This window comes from Podarcis gaigeae, assembly GCF_964106915.1.
Source record: "Podarcis gaigeae genome assembly, chromosome: 8".
Classification (NCBI taxonomy): Eukaryota; Metazoa; Chordata; class Lepidosauria; order Squamata; family Lacertidae; genus Podarcis; species Podarcis gaigeae.
Genome location: NC_139684.1, coordinates 36853537 through 36874693, shown reverse-complemented (window position 1 = coordinate 36874693; position 21157 = coordinate 36853537). Strand labels below are relative to the sequence as shown.

The 21157-nt window shown below is 42.9% G+C and overlaps 2 protein-coding genes and 1 long non-coding RNA gene across 3 annotated transcripts in view; 1 reads left to right on the top strand and 2 right to left on the bottom strand.

Moving 5' to 3' along the window:
- The window catches only part of LOC310850962, a 285884-nt gene extending 270994 nt beyond the window's left edge, over nt 1-14890 (bottom strand). Inside the window, exons 1-2 of the long non-coding RNA XR_014567512.1 lie at nt 14717-14890; nt 14205-14341 (exon numbers count right to left, since the gene is read on the bottom strand). This is a non-coding gene — a long non-coding RNA (uncharacterized lncRNA). The remainder of the gene's footprint in view (nt 1-14204; nt 14342-14716) is intronic.
- On the top strand, nt 216-11888 carry LOC310850486 (uncharacterized protein). Its single transcript, XM_083752007.1, has 3 exons — nt 216-568; nt 6115-7016; nt 10134-11888. The coding sequence occupies exons 2-3, from the start codon at nt 6141-6143 to the stop codon at nt 11040-11042; spliced, it is 1785 nt and encodes a 594-aa protein (XP_083608133.1). The 5' UTR covers nt 216-568; nt 6115-6140; the 3' UTR covers nt 11043-11888.
- Nucleotides 14891-15682: 792 nt separating the features above from the next.
- On the bottom strand, nt 15683-20345 carry MPHOSPH6 (M-phase phosphoprotein 6). Its single transcript, XM_083752069.1, has 4 exons — nt 20180-20345; nt 19340-19430; nt 17759-17859; nt 15683-16434 (listed from the first exon to the last, which is right to left on the bottom strand). The coding sequence occupies exons 1-4, from the start codon at nt 20308-20310 to the stop codon at nt 16293-16295; spliced, it is 465 nt and encodes a 154-aa protein (XP_083608195.1). The 5' UTR covers nt 20311-20345; the 3' UTR covers nt 15683-16292.
- Nucleotides 20346-21157: the final 812 nt, after the last annotated feature.

The following is a 21157-nucleotide window of genomic DNA, read 5'->3' as shown; positions in this document are numbered from 1 at the left end:
TATGGCAACCTATGTTGGCAGTGTCATTTTTGCCCAACAACTTTTGTGTGTGGATTTTCATTTTTTGAAATATGGCAACCCTAGACTAGATGACACTGGAAGTCCCTCCCTACTCAATGATTCTGTGACTTGGTCCAATGTCATTCAGTGAACATGCCCCCCATAACAGTTTGGGTGGTGGTGTACAAAACAAAAATGACTGCAGCAGTCAGACTAACCCACTCCAGTGTATCAAAACAACTCCATCTGGTTTTACCAACCGGAAATCCAGGGTAGGACATGTTTTCTTGGCAGTGGAAAAGGGGAAGATAAGAAAACAGCTTACGCAGTTAGAAACTGCAAAGCTCCACTCTCTCTTCAGCTTTTGCCCTCTTTGACTCAGAAGAGAGAAATAAAGGGACGCTGGTATGGATTTCTAGGACAGATTTGACTTCTGAAACTTTTGGCTTTGGTGAAACAGGAGCCGGAGGGGTTTGCGTGATCCTCCCACTTTTTAGCAAATCATTCAAGGAGACTGAGAAACTTGATCCTCCTGTATTCCCTGTGCAAGTGAAAGGCACGCTAGAAGGTAAGGCACTTTAGCAAACACTAGAATTTCTTACTGAATACAGTTTTGCTGGGCGTAACCTTCGACACCTCTGGGCGTAACCTTCTCTCTCTCTCTCTCTCTCTCTCTCTCTCTCTCTCTGTGTGTGTGTGTGTGTGTGTTTGTGTATGTATGTGCATTTAATTTTTTTTTAATTAGAGAGCATTTTTCATGTAAATGCATCACACAGGGTAGCTGACACCATTTTTTTAAATTGCAATTCCATAAAAGCAATTACAAGAGACAGGATCAGCAGTTAAAAACCATTCTTAAAAACTTTTTCTAAACACACACATATATACACTTGCACAGACACAGGAAAAATGGCTGCCTGTTGCATAAGGATGAGAAGAAATGGTTCAAGGTTGATTTAGAATCGTGTCTCTTAAATATGGTGAGTCTAAACCAAAAAGGGGTTTAAAGGGATGACTCAGCTGTTTTGTTAAGACACCAACAGGACGGGAACAATATGAGTCAACAATTGTGCATGCCAACTGAGTTATAATCAAGCTGCTAGGAACTGGATTTCTTCAGACTCTTTAAAAATAAGAGTGTATAATAATAACAATAACAATAATAACTATAACAATAATAATATATTTTATTTGTATCCCACCCTCCCTGGCCAAGACCAGGCTCAGGGTGGCTAACATCAAAGTATATAATACATTAGAACATAAAAACAGACAATCAATTAAAATACAGCTTAAAATCAGATTTAAATTCAGAATAAAATCAGATGGCAACCCACGAATTATAACTATAGAGGTTGGGAACATTAAGTGCTCACCAGGCCCAGCTATTTGTGTTGGTCTCATATGAGCCGGTGAGAAGAGTTAGAGAGGCCACTTACATGCAGGGTCTTGTAAAAAGGTGTGTGGAGGGGTCAGACTGGGCCCTGACCAAAGGCCTGGCGGAACAGCTCCATCTTGCAGGCTCTGCAGAAAGATATCAAGTCCTGCAGGACCCTGGTCTCTTGTGACAAAGCGTTTCACCAGGTTGGGGCCAGGGCCAAAAAGGCTCTGGCCCTAGTCAAGGCCAGCCTAACCTCCTTGAGGCCCGGGACCTCCGAGGTGTCATTGTTTGCTGACCGTAAGCTCCTCTGCAGGGCATACCAGGAGAGGCAGTTCCATAGGTACGAGGGTCCTAGGCTGTACAGGGCTTTAAAGGTCAAAGCCAACACCTTAAACCTGATCCTGTACTCCACTGGGAGTCAGTGCAGCTGAAATAGCACTGGATGGATGTGATTCTGTGGCGAGGACCTACTGGAGTTTCTGGGTCAGCTTCACGGGCAGCCCCGCGTAGAGCAAATTACAATAATCAAATCTGGAGGTGACCGTTGCATGGATCACAGTGGCAAGATCAGGGTGGGAAAGGTAAGGGACCAACTGCTTAGCACGGTGAAGGTGGAAAAATGCCGCCTTTGCTGTAGCTGCAACCTGCGCCTCCATAGAGAGGGAGGTGTCAAAGGTTACGCCCAGACTCCTGACAGAAGGCGCTGGTGCTAACTGCGTCCCCCCCCAAGAGATGGGAGTTGGGCCCCCAACGCCATGTCATCCCGACCCAGCCAGAGGACTTTTGTCTTCGAAGGATTTAACTTCATACAGGTCCCACGTAACCATCCAGCCACAGCTTCCAAACATCTGGTCAGTATAGTCCATTTAGAGAAACTTTCCTGGTTTCGGAGACCTTTTAGATGGCAATGTGTATTCCATCACTTACTTCAAAATGGGTTCAGGCAAATTATTCCATTTCCCCCTGACATTCCCTTATTGGATAATTTCCACGTTTTATGTGATACTCCACATGGCAAAGCCACTTCTCGAAAAGTACTGGAATCTAGTGCAAGTTGAGTGCTCATTTCCATGTTATTCACTTCCAGGGGGTGGGGGAAACTGCTTGCAAGAGCTGGAAAATTGCAGGAGATTTGTGCTGTAATTTCATGTGATGAAATCTGGTCTAGTATCCCAGGATACAGTCATTCCTGTTATTTAAAATGCTAGCGCAACAGATCGATCAGAAAGCTAAAGTTCCATAACACAACAGCTATCAAAGGGAACCTGGGATAGAATGGCTAGTGTTAAGTACAAAAGAAGAGCCTCTTGGATCAGGCCACTGGCCCATCTAGTCCACCGTCCTGTTCTCCCAGTGGCCTATAGGAAGCCCGCAAGCAGGATCCAAGCACAAGAGCACCCTCCTCTCCTGTGGTTTCCAGCAACTGGCATTCAGAAGGATTTCTGCCTCCAGCTGTGGAGGCAGAGCATACCCATCATGGCTACTAGCCATCGACAGCATTTCCCTCCATGAATTTGTCTAATCATCTTTTAAAGCCATCAAGTTTGTTGGCCATCTCTGCTTCCTGTGAGAGTGAGTTCCACAGTTTAACAAAATGGTCTCAGAGTTTAACTAGCATTATAATCAGGAAAACTAACACAATAATACCCACGTCTGAATGCAACCTTAGCAATGTGGGGATTGAGGGGAGAGGTCCTCCTGCTCATTCTGCTGAACCCTGGACTTCTTTCCCAAGTCCTGCTCCGATGGCACCACAGACAGGGACCAAGCTGCTTTCCATGACATATTAGTAATGACAGCTCTACAGACAAGAGTTACTAAGGCAGAAGATCAGAAACCTCAGTGGGATTGCAGGAAAGGGAGTGTCACGGTGGTAAGAAATTTGACTGAGTTCTCAGCTGAAAGCAAACATACCTAATTCATCCTCTCCGAAACAATCCTCTCCGAAACAACCCCATCCTCTCCGAAACAACCCCAAACGTGCTCTGAATTTTGCAATGCAGTTCGCTAAATAAAATACTTTCTTCTTTATTTCATATCCTGCCTTTCCATTTTCATGCTCAAAGTACTTAAAATGAAGAAAACTATGATAATAATCAATCAGTACAAAAACACACATGATAATAACAGGAACAATCTACAAAATCAGAACGATCTGGGAGAAAACTGAGGACTGACCCCTCCATCTGCTGATGTCTTTGGACACAATGGGACGCGGGTGGCACTGTGGGTTAAACCACAGAGCCTAGGACTTGCCGGTCAGAAGGTTGGCACTTCGAATCCACAAGATGTGGTGAGCTCCCATTGTTCAGTCCCAGTTCTTGCCAACCTAGCAGTTCGAAAGCACAAAGTGCAAGTAGAGAAATAGGTACCGCTCCAGCGGGAAGGTAAATGGCGTTTCCATGCACTACTCTGGTTCACCAGAAGCAGCTTAGTCATGCTGGCCACATGACCTGGAAGCTGTCTGTGGACAAACATCTCCCTCAGCCAATAAAGCGAGATGAGCCCCACAACCCCAGAGTCGGTCACGACTGGACCTAATGGTCAGGTGTCCCTTTACCTTTACCTTTAATGTGTTCAAATACACATATACTAGATCAGCAATGACTGATAAAATGAATTAAATTAGGAGGGTTGGTTTGTAAAAATATGTCTGTTAGGAAAATGGCATACAGAAAAGTGTATATTGGGAAAGGTACCCACTGAAATGCTGACAAATTTTCATGGGCACTTTAAAACAAGAACAACCCAGGGACATGCAGGAATATGGAGCTGAATTTAAGATTGGGACAATGAGAAACTGGAAATCAAGAGATTCACTTTTTCCTGGTGATGATTACAAAGGAACAGGCTGCTTTCAGTTTGCAAATAACCTTGGATTTTTTAAAAATAAAAAAATCCTAAGCTTAAATAACAGAAAGCAAAACAGATTGACATTTCAACACTACTCTTTCCATACAAGTAATCACAGCTCAATATACTTCTTTCAGGAGAGGGGGTTGTTGATTGGCAGAGAGTGTGTGTGTGACCCAAGAACCTTGCAGTGGATGGAGAAAAGAAACAACAATACTGTTGTGCCAAAGTTCTATGCGAGTTAAATTAGTTATGAACCAGTGCTTTTTATTTATGTCTGCATTCCGGAAGTACACTCAAAGGAACGGGGAAAGTTGCCCTTAAAGCTTTCTGATATTTAACACTACAGCTTGACAATTGGCAGGGGGCTGTTTGTAAATAAGCCTGAACAGTCGTGTTCACCTGATTACAGGTAGCTGGGGACCACAATTGCTTTGTGAATCAACCCTTGTTCTCTTAATAATGGTTTTAGCAAAGTGGTTAGGAGACTGAGCTGCACATGACTTAGGGAGTCCCTGCTTTAAGCATTATCTCTCCCATGAGATCATTTGGCAATATGAAGGCAAGCCCCCCTTTAGTCCTCCCTTCCATAATATGGGGTATAATAATACTGACCTTACAAGAGGGATGAGGAATCTGTGGTCCTCTAGAGCAGTGTTTCCCAACCTTGGGCCTCCAGATGTTTTTGGCCTACAACTCCCATCATCCCTAGCTAGCAAGACCAGTGGTCAGGGATGATGGAAATTGTAGTTCAAAAACAGCTGGAGGCCCAAGGTTGGGAAACACTGCTCTAGAGGAATGGTGGGAGACCTTGAGCCAAGCCCAAGGCTCAAGTTAGACCTGCCTGTCATGCTCTGGACATCATATGACATGAGATGAGGTGCAGATAGGCACACGACTGAGCTTAAAAGCAGGATCCACAGGCACTATGGATTTCAAACCATGGACAGCAAAGGAAAATGGGTCCCCTGAAGTCATTGTGTCTTCATGTGGTTGACAGGTGGGAGGTCTTTCAAAGCTGGTCCACAGGACATGGAGGACGTTAAGGATCTAGCCCACTGGCTGAATCCTGTTTCCCACTACTAGTCTAAAGGGAAAAACTCAAAAGTGTGAATGGGGATAAGCGGTTCACATTGCACCTTCCCTCCAACCTCCAAATATCCCTGTGTTCACTGAGGAAGATCTGCAGGGGTCTTCCACTCACATTTGCTTGAACACGATTATGCAAACTCCTCCATGCAATGCAAGTTCTTGCTTTATCAGGCTCCTCAATTGCAGAAAGTTCTGCTTGTGTTCAAGTGGAGTGTGGAAATGCCATAGCTCAGTGACAGAGCATCTGTTTTGCACACAGAAGGTGCCAGGTAGAGATGGAATGTATAAGGATGGAGGGCCACTGCCAGTCAGTGTGGACAATATATGGAGCTAGATGGACCAATGGTATATGGCAGTATATGGCAGCTACCTTTGTTTCTGATCCAACACAGGGAAGACCAGAGACTCCATATGTGGGGTGATGTGCATGGGGATGTTGGGATCAGGACTTGTTGTGTCATTCTGTGCCTGATGAAGCTTTCATGTGTTTGGGCTAACACTTGAACACACTTTATATGTTGTTGGCACTCCACTCCCACCTGTGCCAGCCAGCATGGCCAATGACCAGAGGGGATGGGATCTGCAGTCCAACAATATCTGGAGGGCCACAGGTTCCCCAACCATGCCTTATAGAGTTAGAAGTACAGCTATATAAAACATACGTACGCTTTGTACACTTGAAAGTATCATCATTCCCAACAACTGTAAAATAGAACAGAGATCATGCAAGAAGGTAGAATAATCTAATTATTCACCTCTCTCTCTCTCTCTCTGCCCACCATCTCCAGGACAGTAGGAGGAAAAACTCATCAACATGAATATCAAGGAGTATTTTGCAAGAATTTCCTACAAAGGCCCCCAGGAATGCCTGGACTTAGAAACGTTAACAGCAGTCTTTCAACATCACATCCGATCGGTGCCGTTTGAAAACCTCAGCATGCACTGCGGCGAAACCATTCAGATAGACTTAGAATCAGTCTACGACAAAATTGTGAAGCGGAATCGTGGTGGCTGGTGCATGGAGAACAACCACCTCTTATTCTGGGTCTTTCAGACAATGGGCTACGATACCAGCCTTTTAGGAGGCTACGTTTACAGCCCTCCTCAAGACGCCTATGAGAAAGACATGAATCACCTCCTGCTGAAAGTGGTGATTGACAGCAAGGCCTACATTGTGGACGGCGGCTTTGGGATAGCCTACCAAATGTGGCAGCCAATGGAACTGGTGTCTGGGAAAGATCAGCCTCAGACACCGGGCATCTTCCGCTTCACTGAAGACAATGGAGTGTGGTATTTTGACAAAATGAAGCGCAAGCAGTGCACAGTAGGTACCGACAACATATTCCCCTCCTCTGTTACCCCAGAAAATATGACCTGCAAGAAAGTTTTCTCATTTACCCTTCAGCCACGGACGATAGAAGAGTTTCGGCCCATGAACCTGCATCTTCAAACTGCTCCAGATTCCCTGTTTGTGAAAAAGTCTATCTGTAGCCTGCAGACCACCAGCGGCTTTCAGGTTTTGATTGGGTGGACGTTGACGGAAACCACATATAATTACAAGGGCCACGTGGATCTGGTGAAAAGCACCACCCTTACTGATGAGGAAGTGGAGAAAACTCTGCAGGAGCGATTCAACATAAGATTAGATAAGAAGCTTGTCCCCATTAACACCAGCTTGATATCCATGTTTTGATTTGAAGAGCTACCAGAGCTACAAACACTCAAAGCAAATTGGGAGGATCATGCTTGGATCACAGAATCATAGAATTGTAGAGTTGGAAGGGACCCTGAGGGTCATCTAGTACAACTCCCTTCAATGCAGGAATCTCAACTAGACATGATGATGATGAATGTAATAATGTTTTTTCTCGATTAATATTTTGCCATTCCTTGCTATGATGGAGTGTGAAATCAACAGTATATTTTATCACCAACTCATGCTGAAAATAAAGAAGATAACATCAACAAAATGTAAAGGTTGCTGTGTTGCCCCATGAGAATAAATCCTAAAATGGGGGCGGGGGGAGAGATAGCAAACATTTGATGTTAGGAATGCAGATGTTAGGAAGCAGGAACATTCAATTATTGATTCAGCACATTTAACAATATAAAACCCAGCTGTTAATCAGGGCAGTCTTCATCTTAGGGAGAAAAAATAGGCAAAGGCATTTCTAAAACTTTTTATTCTGGTGGGAGGGCTTTGAGAGAAGTCAAAAAGGGACATGGAACCTACCATGGCTCAACTGGAACCACTCAGTTATATGGGTTGCAACCAACGTTAATTCTACTTGGAGTAGACCCACTGACTGCCTTAGAGACGTTAATTTTAATAGGTCTACTCTGAGAAGGATTTAGTCAGCAACAACCCATTGAAATTAATTTGTTGTTGTTTAGTCATTTAGTCGTGTCCGACTCTTCGTGACCCCATGGACCAGAGCACGCCAAGCACTCCTGTCTTCCACTACCTCCTGCAGTTTGGTCAAATTCATGTTCGTAGTTTCGAAAACACTGTCCAAACACCTCGTCCTCTGTCGTCCCCTTCTCCTTGTGCCCTCCATCTTTCCCAGCATCAGGGTCTTTTCCAGGGAGTCTTCTCTTCTCATGAGGTGACCAAAGTATTGGAGCCTCAGCTTCAGGATGGCCTTCCAGTGAGCATTCAGGGCTGATTTCCTTAAGAATGGATAGGATTGATCTTCTTGCAGTCCATGGGACTCTCAAGAGTCTCCTCCATTTAGGTTCATTAATTTCAATAAGGATACTCTCACTAGAACTTAAGAAGCATAAAGATCCCTGTGGTACTGGCCAAATCTAATCCAGCATCATTGTTCTCAGTGGCCAACCAGATGCCCATGAGAAGCCTACAAGCACAAAGGCACAATAGCAGCTCTACCCTCCTGCAGCTTCAGTAACTAATTCAGGTATCTGAAGAAGTGTGCATGCACACAAAAGCTCATACCAAGAACTGACTTAGTTGGTCTTTAAGGTGCTACTGGAAGGAAGGTATCTGAAGAAGTGTGCATGCACACGAAAGCTCATACCAAGAACTGACTTAGTTGGTCTTTAAGGTGCTACTGGAAGGATTTTTTTTTGTTTTAATTCAGAAGTGTTACTGTCTCTGAGCATGGAGACACAGCATAGCCATCCCGTCTAGTAGCTATTGATGGCCTTATCCTCCATGAATTTGTCTCATCCTCTTTTCGAGCCATCCAAGTTTTTCACCATCACTATAATCGTGAGGGAGTGACTCTGCAATGCTGGATACAAGCTACTGATTTCAGTGGTCCAATGCCCCATATTACGTGTCCAGCTGTTTCTCATATCAAGCAAGCTGTTTTGTTGTGTTAGGACACCACTTTTAAAAAGTTAAGAACCAAAGTTCAATCAGTTCATGGATCAGTGGAACTGGAATATGTGCAGACATTTCAGGTGGACTTTCTCCCCTCCAAACTTTTTAATGACCAACCCCCAATAAGACGAGAGAGAGAGAGGGGAAGAACGGAAGGATTAAGATCTTTGCAGATCTGAAGCTGAAAAATTCAGCTCAGCTCTTTATACACACAGTACAGCAGACTGCAATCCGAAAAGCACAGGGAAATCTCAAAACAAAAACAGATAAATATCTTAACAGGTAAGATATTTTTTGTTTTGTTGTTTTTTAAAAAACTCTTAAGAGCAACTTTAACCTTGGATTTTGGATAGGCCCTCCTGGTCCTCTATAGCCTGCAGATCTACATCTGGCCACAACCAAGAACCTGATCTTTTATGTCGTTGTGCTGGAATGGCCTCCTCCAGAAATAAGAAATGCACCAACTTTGAAATCATTTCATTGGATGCTGAACACTTACTTGCCTTCACTGGCTGTTGATGTTAGTCGCTGTAGAATTTTAAGCAATTCTAAGTACACTGATTGAGCTTGATTTAAAAACAGTTTGTATATTTTTGTGTTGTATTTGTTTATTTTTGAATTGCATTTTATGCAACTGTACACCATTTTGAAATGTTCCAATAGCAGTACAGTCGTACCTTGGAAGTCGAACAGCTTAGTTCCCAAACGTTTTGGCTCCCGAACGTCACAAACCCAGAAGTGACTGTTTGTGAACTATTTTTAGAAGCCGAACATCCAACGGGGCTTCTGCAGCTTCCAATTGGCTGTAGGAACTTCCTGCAGCCATCAGAAGTCGTGCTTTGGTTTTCGTACATTTTGGAAGTCAAAGGGACTTCCGGAATGGATTCCATTCAGCTTCCAAGGTACGACTGTATATAAATATCTTAAATCATATATAAATTTCTGCTGAATGTATAAAACTGCTTAGACTGAGTCAGACCATCAATCTATTTGTCCACTTTAGGTGGTGGTGGCTCTACAGGGGCTTAGGCAGAGGAAGCAGTTTTATACCAAGATCATTTGTCCATATAACATAATATTGCCTATACTGACTGGCAGTTACCCTTCCACAGTAATCTTTCATGACCCTACCTGGAGATGTTAAGAAACCTGGAACCTTCTGTATGCAAAGCACCTGCTCTGCTAGAGAGCTACAGCCCTTGTTACTGATGCAGAAAACACAACCTCCACAAACAAACCAGTTGACCATACTCAACACATGCATACCAGGTTGCAAGAACAGAGCACTATCAAAGGAGAGTCTTTGTTAGGCACTTAGTAGATCTAAACAGGCATTTGTTCCTGCACTTCTCTGCTTCAGCTATGCAATTTCTTTGATGCTACTCTCCTTAAATATATTCAGAGAAACCACTGTGCAAGCTGGCAGGACAGGGAAAGAAGCCTTTCAGGCTGTCATAATTTTTAATTAGCTGCTTTAACATTTGCCTTCCAGGAAACATGAACATTGAAGAATATTTCACAAGGATTAGCTACAAAGGCTCTCTCGAAAAACTGGATTTTGGAACCTTAGCGGCGATCTTCCAGCACCACATACGAGCTGTGCCCTTTGAAAACCTCAGCATCCACTGCGGGGAGACGATTACTCTAGACTTAGATCATGTTTACAACAAGATTGTGAAGGAAAAACGAGGGGGTTGGTGCATGGAGAATAACCAGCTTTTGTCTTGGGTTCTGAAAAAGCTGGGATATAACACCACCATACTGGGAGCTTATGTTTACAACCCGCAGCAAAACACCTATGCCACTCAGATGACACATCTCATCATCAAGGTGGTCATTGACGAGAGGGCCTACATTGTTGATGCAGGCTTTGGTGTCTCCTACCAAATGTGGCAACCGTTGGAGCTGGTGTCTGGCAAAGACCAGCCACAAATGCCTGGGATCTTTCGTTTCACAGAAGACAACGGTATTTGGTACTATGAGAAAATAAGAAGGAAGCAATACATTCCCAGTCAAAATTTTGCCAACTCAGATCTCTTGGAAAAAAGGGAGCGCAGGAGTATCTACCTGTTCAGCCTTGAGCCAAGGACAGTAGAAGACTTTCGGTTCCAGTGCTCCTATCTCCAAACGTCCCCAGATTCCGTGTTTACCAAGAAATCTATCTGCAGCCTCCAGACAAATGATGGGTTTAGGGCTTTGATTGGATGGACACTTGTGGAGACAAAATTTAACCACACGGAAGGCACAGATCTGGTGAAGCACACAATGCTGAGTGATGACGAGGTGGAGAAAACACTGAGAGAGAAATTTGGTATAACTCTGGAGAACAAGCTTGTTCCTATTAACATCAAAGCGACGTATACCATCTAGTGTAGAAAACAAAACACGGCACAATGCTATGCAATTGCAACAAGCTTTACCATCTTCTTAAATCCATCATTCTGTAAATTGCAGTTATGATTAAAACCTGTCCATAAGCTGTAAGCACCCCATGTTAGGCAGAAGAGGATAATTGTATATTGTGGGGTTTTTTTCACCAGCACTGACAACCCTGTAGATGCAAACCAGTGACTGCAAAGTACTTAACATGTCTTGGATAATGAATTTTGAAACGATTTAAGCACTTCAAAATGGAGGAATCTGCATTTCACGTTTTATTAAGTTACATGGATCTGAATTCAAAGCAGGACTTGCTCCAATATGTACCCAGAACTAATGTGTGAACGAGGGATACTCGAGTCATTTCAATACAGGAAGCTCGTCTAAAGGAATGTTTTTAAGCAAACTGCCATCCTTTATTAACATAAAATGGGGCAGCCCTACAAAGGATACACTGCATCCATGAAAAAATGGCTCATTTGGGCTTATTAACTCTAAGGAAATGGGAATTTTAGAATTCAAATATCTTAGCTGCCAACAAGCTAGTTCACATTAAAAGCTACATGACCTAAAATGTTAGCAACAGACTGAACTCACCCTCTCTTCTTATGCCTAGAGTCTAATGCTGATCATCTTTTACGGAGCTCTGCACAGGTATTGTGAAAGGGAAGCTTTAATTAAAATACTTCATATACTCATCTCGGATTTGTGAGGGCACATACTTTTGATGAACACAATGTTTAATATAGTGAGCAGGCGGTGAAAATCCTATGTGAAGCCTTAATCTGAAAAATATGGATATTGATATAATTTTAATTACACGAACTAATATTGACAAAGGCTTTTGCTCCAGTCTCCATTTATTTCTGTTCATATATACACTGGCAACACTTGTGAGAGTTATACTTAAGTCACCAGCGCTAATGAAGTCTTGGTCTGTGTAGTTCCCCCACCAGCTTTACGGATCTGCTATTACAGTACATTGCTTAAAATTCCTCCAACCCAATCAAAAAATCCTTCAGCTTCATATCTCTGTAGACTATTTTGTATGTGGCTCACTGCACAGCAAGTTCTTTTTGGAGAAATGGCTTTCTGGTCCTTATGAAACTGTCCATGTTTTGGGGGAATCCACCCTCCCCCCCCCCAATTTGGAATGTTGGACTTAAAAAAAACCAAACAGCTTCTGCAACAAAAAATAAATTCCATAGAAGACAAAGAGATAAATGTGCTTCAAATGTTTAATTCTGATTTTACAACTCCACGGGGTTGAGGAGAACTGCGAAATGCCTGGAGGATCAGACCTGCTTCCACTGTATATTCATTTCCACTATTTAAGTGAATACAAGTGGGTGAAAGTCCCAGTAAAATTTTACTTAGCAAGACGGGGATATATACCACCTTTATCTTCAAAGGAGTTCAAGGTGGTACACAAGGTGGTTCTCCTCCTCATTTGATCCTTACAACAACCCTGTGAGGTAGGTTAGGCTGAGACATGGTGACTGGCCCAAGGTCACCCAGTGAGCTTCATGGCTGAGCGGGGATTCAAACCCTGCTCTCTAGTTCAGCACACTAACCATTACACCATACTGGATCTGAGTTTTAGATACTCTGGACCTATTTTAGGAGATGGGATGTGTTAGACTGCCCTTTTAAGCATATCAATATTTTCAGCTTTTGTTTTGGCTTCATATTGGCTTTAATTCTTGCATTAAAATTTTTGCATTAAAAATCGTTCTGAGTTTAAATTTCATTTTCAAAAAGTGATGAATAAGTCCTAATACCATAGCTAATAATAAAAAAAGAACAAGGACAACAACTTTCCCTCCGCCTAACTAGGCTGCTGAAAGCTTGCAGGTGGAGGAGAGCTGGAAAGGTTTTTACGAGAAAGGACTTTGAGCTCAGTTCCAGTAGAGAAAACAAATTTCTGGGTTGAAATACACTCAGATGTATCCTCTCCCTCAATTCTGTGTTCAGCCCTCACTTGACCCCAGCTAGTAGACCTCTGAGTTCTGGCAGGGGAAAGGGAGGGAGGGTGGAGAACACAAACTAGATATTGCAAGCTTGAAGTCCACCAGCACCTGCTGTAAACTACAGCAACAGGGACCAAAGTCTAATTGCATTTATGGATCAGTGAAGTCAAAGAGACAGGATTCTGCCAGGATCAGCAGAATCGGACATTTCTACGATTTGAAAAGCTTCAGTACAAAATGGGGGGGGGGGGGTGGCAGGGAAGCTCTGTAGAAGAAAGGCTCTGGAAACATCAGCCAAAGGAATGTTGAAAGGTTCAACTGAATGGGTACAAAACCGTGATGAACTTTATCGCCAAATTCAGACCATAACACATAACAAAGTCCTTCAAAAACGCATCTCTCTGAGACACTGCATTATGCCTCCTGGGCTGCATTCACGCAGCAGTTTCTTCCATTTCCCCCTTTTCGCATTATATTTGAGCTTGCAGAAATGATTCCTTACATTTCCAGAAAACTAATGGAATACGGTCAGTGCTTTTTTCCCCCTAGGGGACCGTAGGGGTACGCATACCCCTATACATTTTGTGAATTTGGCCTCATTGAGGAGCATTATTTCACTATGAGTAGGAAAACGAGTTCCCTTAAACATTTTTTTAAAGGAAAAAAGCACTGAATGTTGTGCAAGTTTAGGTCTCATTTCCCTGTGATTCGATTCCATAAAAACATCTGTTTGCAGCCCCCTTAACCCAGAATACCACAGGAGTAAAGTGACACAATTTGGGGGTGGTATTCCAGAATGTGGCACTTTCCTATTATTATTTTTTTATGGGTAGGGGGCAGGATCATGGGGAACAGAAGCATGTGCAGAAAGTGTGGGGGAGTAGAGATGTCGTCCCATGACGCTCATTGTTGTGTCACACCATACAGACTGATGTGAATGAAATTTAGGGCAACATGCTGGTATATCCGTCAAAAAGCCACAGTTTCATAGCACAACACTAGCATTATAACCAGGAAAATTAATGTATTTCAGAAGGCACCCTATGGGTTTCACTTAGTTAGTTTTGGCAGCCAGGATGTCAACGCAATTGCTGCTGCTGTCCTTTGAAGTGTCAGCAAAAATAAAAACGCAAGAAAAAGAAGTTGTGACTCCACCACTGCTAAGCATGATACACACACACACACACACACACACACACACAATTTTATCATCCCCCTGGAAAAAAATCAGTGAAATGGTCCCCTCAGTTTATGTTCACAAAGAGAGTGGAGGATTTTAAGAGGCTACTTGGACACAGTTGTAGCTTGGATTGCTGGTGACTAACAGGGAAACAGGTGGCGCTGTGGGTAAAGGCCTCAGTGCCTAGGGCTTGCCGATCGAAAGGTCGGCGGTTCGAATCCCTGCGGCGGGGTGCGCTCCCGTCGTTCGGTCCCAGCGCCTGCCAACCTAGCAGTTCGAAAGCACCTCCGGGTGCAAGTAGATAAATAGGGACCGCTTACCAGCGGGAAGGTAAACGGCGTTTCCGTGTGCGGCTCTGGCTCTGGCTCTGGCCAGAGCAGCGATGTCACGCTGGCCACGTGACCCGGAAGTGTCTCCGGACAGCGCTGGCCCCTGGCCTCTTGAGTGAGATGGGCGCACCAACCCCAGAGTCTGGCAAGACTGGCCCGTACGGGCAGGGGTACCTTTACCTTTACCTAACAGGGAAACAAAAACCCTCTCTACTTTCCTCCCTAAACAGGACTTGAGTCATAAGGGAAATACCGTATTTTTTGCTCTATAAGACTCACTTTTCCCCTCCTAAAAAGTAAGGGGAAATGTGTGTGCGTCTTATGGAGCGAATGCAGGCTGCGCAGCTATCCCAGAAGCCAGAACAGCAAGAGGGATTGCTGCTTTCACTGCACAGCGATCCCTCTTGCTGTTCTGGCTTCTGAGATTGAGAATATTTTTTTTCTTGTTTTCCTCCTCCAAAAACTAGGTGCGTCTTGTGGTCTGGTGCGTTTTACAGAGCAAATTTATTCATTAATAAGTAAGAATGGCAAAGTGGGGCATGTTCAGAGTTGTTCTCCTCAAATGATAGTCAATAAATCATTTCCTAGCTGAAAACACATTTTTTTCAAAAATTGGGAAAGGGAAGGGAGACGCTGTACAATCATTAACTTTTACTCCTGATCGGTGATGCTTTATGGCCAGATTTTGAGTAATTGACCCAGCAGCATTTAATTAGCTCTGGAAAGTTAAAGAAGCTAACACATCAGATTTTTCTGACAGTAATAAGACCCCCTTCTCAAGTTAGAAAAAAGCCTTTATCTTTACACATGTGATCCGCCTTGAATAGCTAATAAGGTATTTTTGAGACCAAGGTTTTCATCTGTGTATCATAAGCGCAAAATACTCCAGGCATTGAGCTACTTACCTTTTGTATAATTGAGCCTGGGGCCTTGTTTCAATTAACTGTCCAATTCCATCCTGCGCTGGATCCAACCCTTTTCCATAAGCACAAGGCCACTGGAAGGAATTCAATCCATAGTCTTCATGTACAAATAAATTTAATAATTGCCCAAAACTCCTTAACAGTCAATAGAAGACATACTTCTATTTGTTTTTTGCTATTATTTTTCCTAGTGAAAATGTTGATAAAGGTAATTAAACAAAATCAAACATTAGCCCAAATAAATTTATTGAGATGTGAAGCTACAAGAACAGGTGACTCTGCCTTCCCTCCCTTCTCTCTTTTACGGGTCACAGTTTTAAACAGGCAAAAGTATTGGGGCGAGGACCTTAAAACTGCCCTAGAAAATTAAAAATACACCAATAAAAATATTTTTCAAGGACATAAATCAATTAGGTAAATTAACTTTTTAAAAAAAGAAATATACTTTCTCAGCAACTCCCTGTTACCCTAGCAATATGTATAAAGAATATATATATATATTCACTATCATATAACAGGGTTGCAACTCACCTGGCTTTGACACACTCTGCATGCAGTTAAGATTCATAATCTAAAGCTGTCCTCAGCCACGTGTGACAACCTGTCTGCTTCATGCAGTGCTCAGTCAGTGCTTGTGCTCTTAAATGCCTATGCTAAAAACTGTACAGAGATCAAGAGTATGTAAAATGTTCATTTATGTAGCTGCCAACTCCAAAAAAAATAAAAAAATAAATGCATCAGTCCCAGAGACACAAAGAGATCCAGGGATTTATAAAAATAATTCATATTACCATGGTCCAAAATAAGTTTTTAAAGGGCACAGAAAGCATCCAAGTGATTTAATCTTGAGGTTTCAAAAACATTTTCTTTGCCTTGGTAGGCCTAGTGTTGCTGTTTTCATCCTCTTCTATGTCTTCCACCATGTGCCGGTTCCTCTTCTTTAAGAATTTCTTCCCAATAGTTCCCACTAAAGTTTCGTACCTAGGAAAAAAACGCAATAAGTTAAGGAAAATACTTTACCATTTGAGAACAAGACCATGGCTCTTCCATCTCCTCTCATCCCTCCTCATTGTCCATGCTTCGCTGAGGGGCTGATGGGAGCTGAAGTTCAACAACACCTGCAGGGCCATCAGTTCCCTCTCCTTGCCTTAAGGTCTTTGAAAGCAGTAGCAGCAAAAGTGGCACCTTGCAGATGTTGTTAAGCTCCAACTCCCATCAGCCAGTACAGCCAATGGTCAAGGGTGATGAAAGCTGGAGTCCAAAGTACCCGGTTGGGAGAGGATATTGTAGATGACGATCGCCATCTGAGGTCCCCCACAGGAGGTCTGGAGGGTGGCAACATGAGAACAGGCCATATCAGTGGTGGCTCCCCACTTATGGAACGCTCTCCATGAAAAGGCTTGTCCAGCACCATCATTATATATCTCTAGGCTCCAGGAAAAAAACATTCATTTATATAGCCTTTGACTTTTAACTATCAACTACTGATGGCCCAATTATTGCATGGGCGGGCTATTTTAATGTAGGCTTTGGGGTGTGTGTTTTTTCTCGGTGGTTTTAATGTATGCATTCCTTTTTTTTTTTTTTTTTTGCATAAAATATTGTAAGTCACTTTGATCTGCCAAAGAAAAAGAGTGACTCATAAATTGAATAAATAATAATAATAATAATAATAATAATAATAATAATAATAAAAGGCAGCAGTGAGTCAGATGGCCCAGTAGTTTGATTTGGGTGTAACAAAGCCTTCAATCAGCTATTATCAATGTTAGCCAACTCACTGCACAGCTGGAATGGAATGAGCTTCCAACCAACCCTCACCTGAAGCATCTTCTACTGCAGGTGCACCACTTTAAAAAATAAATAAATTGGTGTTTACTATAGAAGCTGGGGTGTTGATTTATTGGTATGCCTCTGCAAGTTTTAAAATGGAACATACAAATGGATTTCAACAAACATTTTTCTATAAATGGTTATATATTATTCCCTTGGAGCCAACCCCCCACCCCCCGAAATGGATGGCTATAACTTGTAATAAGTTACTATTGATGTAGCTGACTTCCAGATAGAGTGCCTAGAGAAAGCAGGTTATTTTTAAAACACGCAAACGAAAACCAACAACTCATCAGATCATCTCACTTCCACTATAAAACACTCTGTTTAAGAAACAACAGCACCACACACAAGAAGAAGTGCTTTGTATGTCAAGCATGTGGTTGTTTGGGAGGTTTCCACTTTGTAAGGAGAAAAGGCAGCAACACATCTTCTGGGTAATGTCATCTGTGTCATAAATGGTAATGGTTACCTTCTGGCCATTTCTTCATCCGATACATCAGCCTCCATTGCATTATCTTCCTCTTCGATTTCTTCTGTCTTGTACTTTGAGTTCATCTGGATCATTAACTTCTGAAAACGAAAAACTGGGTTATCAGTTTCAAGCATTGCACTCCTTGAAGAATGTCAAGGGGACAGATTTGGCAATAAGAGAAACAACCATTCCCCCTCCTTTTTCTTTTTTAAAAAAGATGGGCACAGGCAGAATGTAGATTTGTGCATATAAGATTGTAACCCTTCCTTTGCCTTTATTTTATTACAAGTATAGCCCACCTTCCTTCCATCACAGAGCCCATGGTGGGCGGTCTCCAATAAAGTAGTTCTGCTAGGGCAAGGATCTCTGCTTCAGCAACAAAACTTGCCCTTGCTCTCATCTCCCTATATGCCTCCTCTCACTGAAATGCTCTGGAGCTTGAAAAGAACCCCCAGAACAGATTTAGGGGGCACGTGGTGGGTGGAGAGGGAGAACTGCTTCTTTGGATAATTCCCAGGGTTTTCTAGGAAGTCTTCCAACCAGATAATACTGAGCACACTCAGCCCGGCTTAGATCCAGCAAAGTGGCCAGTCTTCTATCCAGCTGTATAATGCAGACCTGAGTTAATACAATGTCAATTTCATGGACTAGAACCAACTAGTAGCCTCCAGTCCACGAAAGTCTATGCCACAATAGATCTGCTAGATCCTTCTAGGTGCCACAGAACTATTTCTCGTGTGTGTTTGACGAAGCAGACTAAAATGGCTATCTCTTTGGAATGCAGCAGAGAAACTGCCTGAGCAGTAGTGTCCTCTGATCAGGTCTTTCTCCAGGTAATCCCACCTTCAGAGATGAGAGGCAGCTGGGGAGAGAGGGCTGCAGTGGTGGTCTCTTCTACTACAATTTGTCAGCATATCTGACCCAGGCACTTTTGCAGTGCTTCAGAGTATACAAAGCGTTATATATATTTGTATTGATGAACGGTATGGACCAGTTGCCTTTGGCTCATCCTCAGTTACCACTTAGCAGCAGCCAATCCATCAGGCTGCTGCCAAGGGAGAGATAGGAAGAACAATCCACTTTATTGACTCTACCAAGAGATCTGCTTCCTTTGGCCCCACCTCACTTTAAGCAGTTTCATCCCATTATGTTGACGAGAGAATTCAGCAACTTTAAGAAATGTGCCTGAGCTTCCTTGCTTTCTTTTCCTCTTCCCGCCCCATGCCTTTTTCCTTTTGTGTCTTTGTAAGCCTGGGGACAGTTTTCTTCTCCTTCTTTCCTTTCTATCTATTTAACTGTAAACCACTCTAACAGCCACTCGAAGAGCAAAGTAAAAATCCCAGTCCTTTAAATAACTAAATAAACAAGCCCTGGAGGTATAATCACCCCCTGTATTTATGGCAGGGGATGCGGTTACGGATGAGAGGACCTGTAGCTAATCGTGGCAGAGGTGGAATCTGCAAGTTAAGCTTTCTGCGCTTTGAAAAAAAAAAGAAACATTAATGCTTCTTTGCTCACTCTTTCAACCATGATGCTACAGCAGAAGCGGAAAGTATAAAGGAGTGCCCTTGACAATACCTCCACTTCAGGGTTGAAACCTTTAAATGACATTCTGCCATACAGGAGGTCTTCACATGGCACAAAGCTTCTTTCTTCTATAATAAAGCTCCTGTAAATAAATAATAATAAAGTAGAAGTCTTAGAGAGAGTCAAACAAACAAGGTTACCTTAGCATTGTCATAGGAGGACTGTCAGGAGATAAAGACTGACAAAGGAAAAGCCACAGCTCAGTGGCAGAGCCTTTGCTTTGCATCCAGAAGGTCTTGAGTTCAGCCTCTGGAATTCCCAGGCACTCACTCATTTGGTTTATACACTGCCTTGTCAACATAAGGACCCCTGGGTGGCAAACACATAAATAATGGTATGTTTTTAAGGCTACAAACAGCTACAAAACATTCTAAAAGCATTTAAAAACATTCTCTCAGCCAGTTTCCAGATTCCAGGGTTTCAAGGAACTGTGTCTTTCAGCCATCAAATGCCTGGGTAAACAGGAATGTTTTTAAATGCCTCTCGAACATCAATAATGAGCGGGGGAGACACAAATGGGGCACTGCTACTGAAAAGGATGGTTGTGGGTTAATGCCAGCTTGGCACCCTCCAGCAGCGGCACCACCAAGGCCTCACCTGCCGATGTTAGGATTCGAGATGGGGAAGACTCGCATCTGAAACCCTGGGCAGCGGCAGACAGTCTGTGTAGATGATACTGAGCTAGAGGGACCAACAGTCTGACTCGATATACTGCAGCTTCCTATGTCCCAAGATGCTATAGTGTTTTAGAAGGCATTTCTGGTTTTGCTCCTCATTCATGGAAGGTGTGAGGGCGGGGGGGGGGGGCACACAACAACACAACAAACTTACTCCTTTTCCTTTAGCTCCGGCAGATCCAGGAACCAATGTTCCTTGCTGATTATTTTCTTTTCCTCCTCTTCAAGCTGCTTTTTGGTTTCTGAATCCAAGCCCCTTTGCATGAACTGAAAGACAAGACGCATTAAAAAAAAGTCTCCTCCATGGGCAGAGAGTGCCGATTGTTTGATACATGAAATATCTCCAAAATGCAATTTCTGGAGGGATGGCTAGTAGCAAATGAAGAATTTACTGGGGCATAAGCATTTGTGGAAACCCCTGTGTGGGTTTTGCATATATAATCCAGGTCTAGAGAGAAAAGTAATGCTTTTTGACAAAGTGAGGTTGAAGGATCAAGGAATTTATTATCTTTCTCAAATATACCAATACTTGAACTCAGGTGCTAAGCTGTGATGGCTAAAGGGGCCACAGCTCAGAAACAGAGCATATCCTTTGTATGCAGAAGGTCCCAGAATCAATCTCCAGCATTTCCAGGTATAGCAAGGAAAGTCCTCTGTCTAAAAACCTGGAGAGAGACAGTCAGTCAGTGCACACAATATTGAGCCGGATTGTCTGACTCGTATAACGCAGCTTCCTATGTAAAATGGTTATTTAGAAAGCAGGAAGTATCAGCCTATCTGGGGAAACTGTTGAGTTTTACAGATGGAGAAAAAATATTCTGGAAAAGTAACTTAAGAGGGCAATCTGCCCCTCTCTTTCCCCAGAGAGGCCCATGAGAACTAAATATTCTGAATGCACATATACTGCTGAACACTGGAAAGTATTTTAGCATTTCCAAAGAGCAGGGTCAGAAATCGTGGGTTTTTATTAGCTGGTACCATCTCTTGCACCATGCTGTGTTTTCATATATATTTTTGTTTAAAAAATTGTTGGCAGCTTTTCTCAGCGGTGCAAAAATTCATTTCAGAAATGCAGGGAAAGCATTATTGATGCACTGAGGTTCAGAAAGACTTCCAAACGCCCCAAGCAACT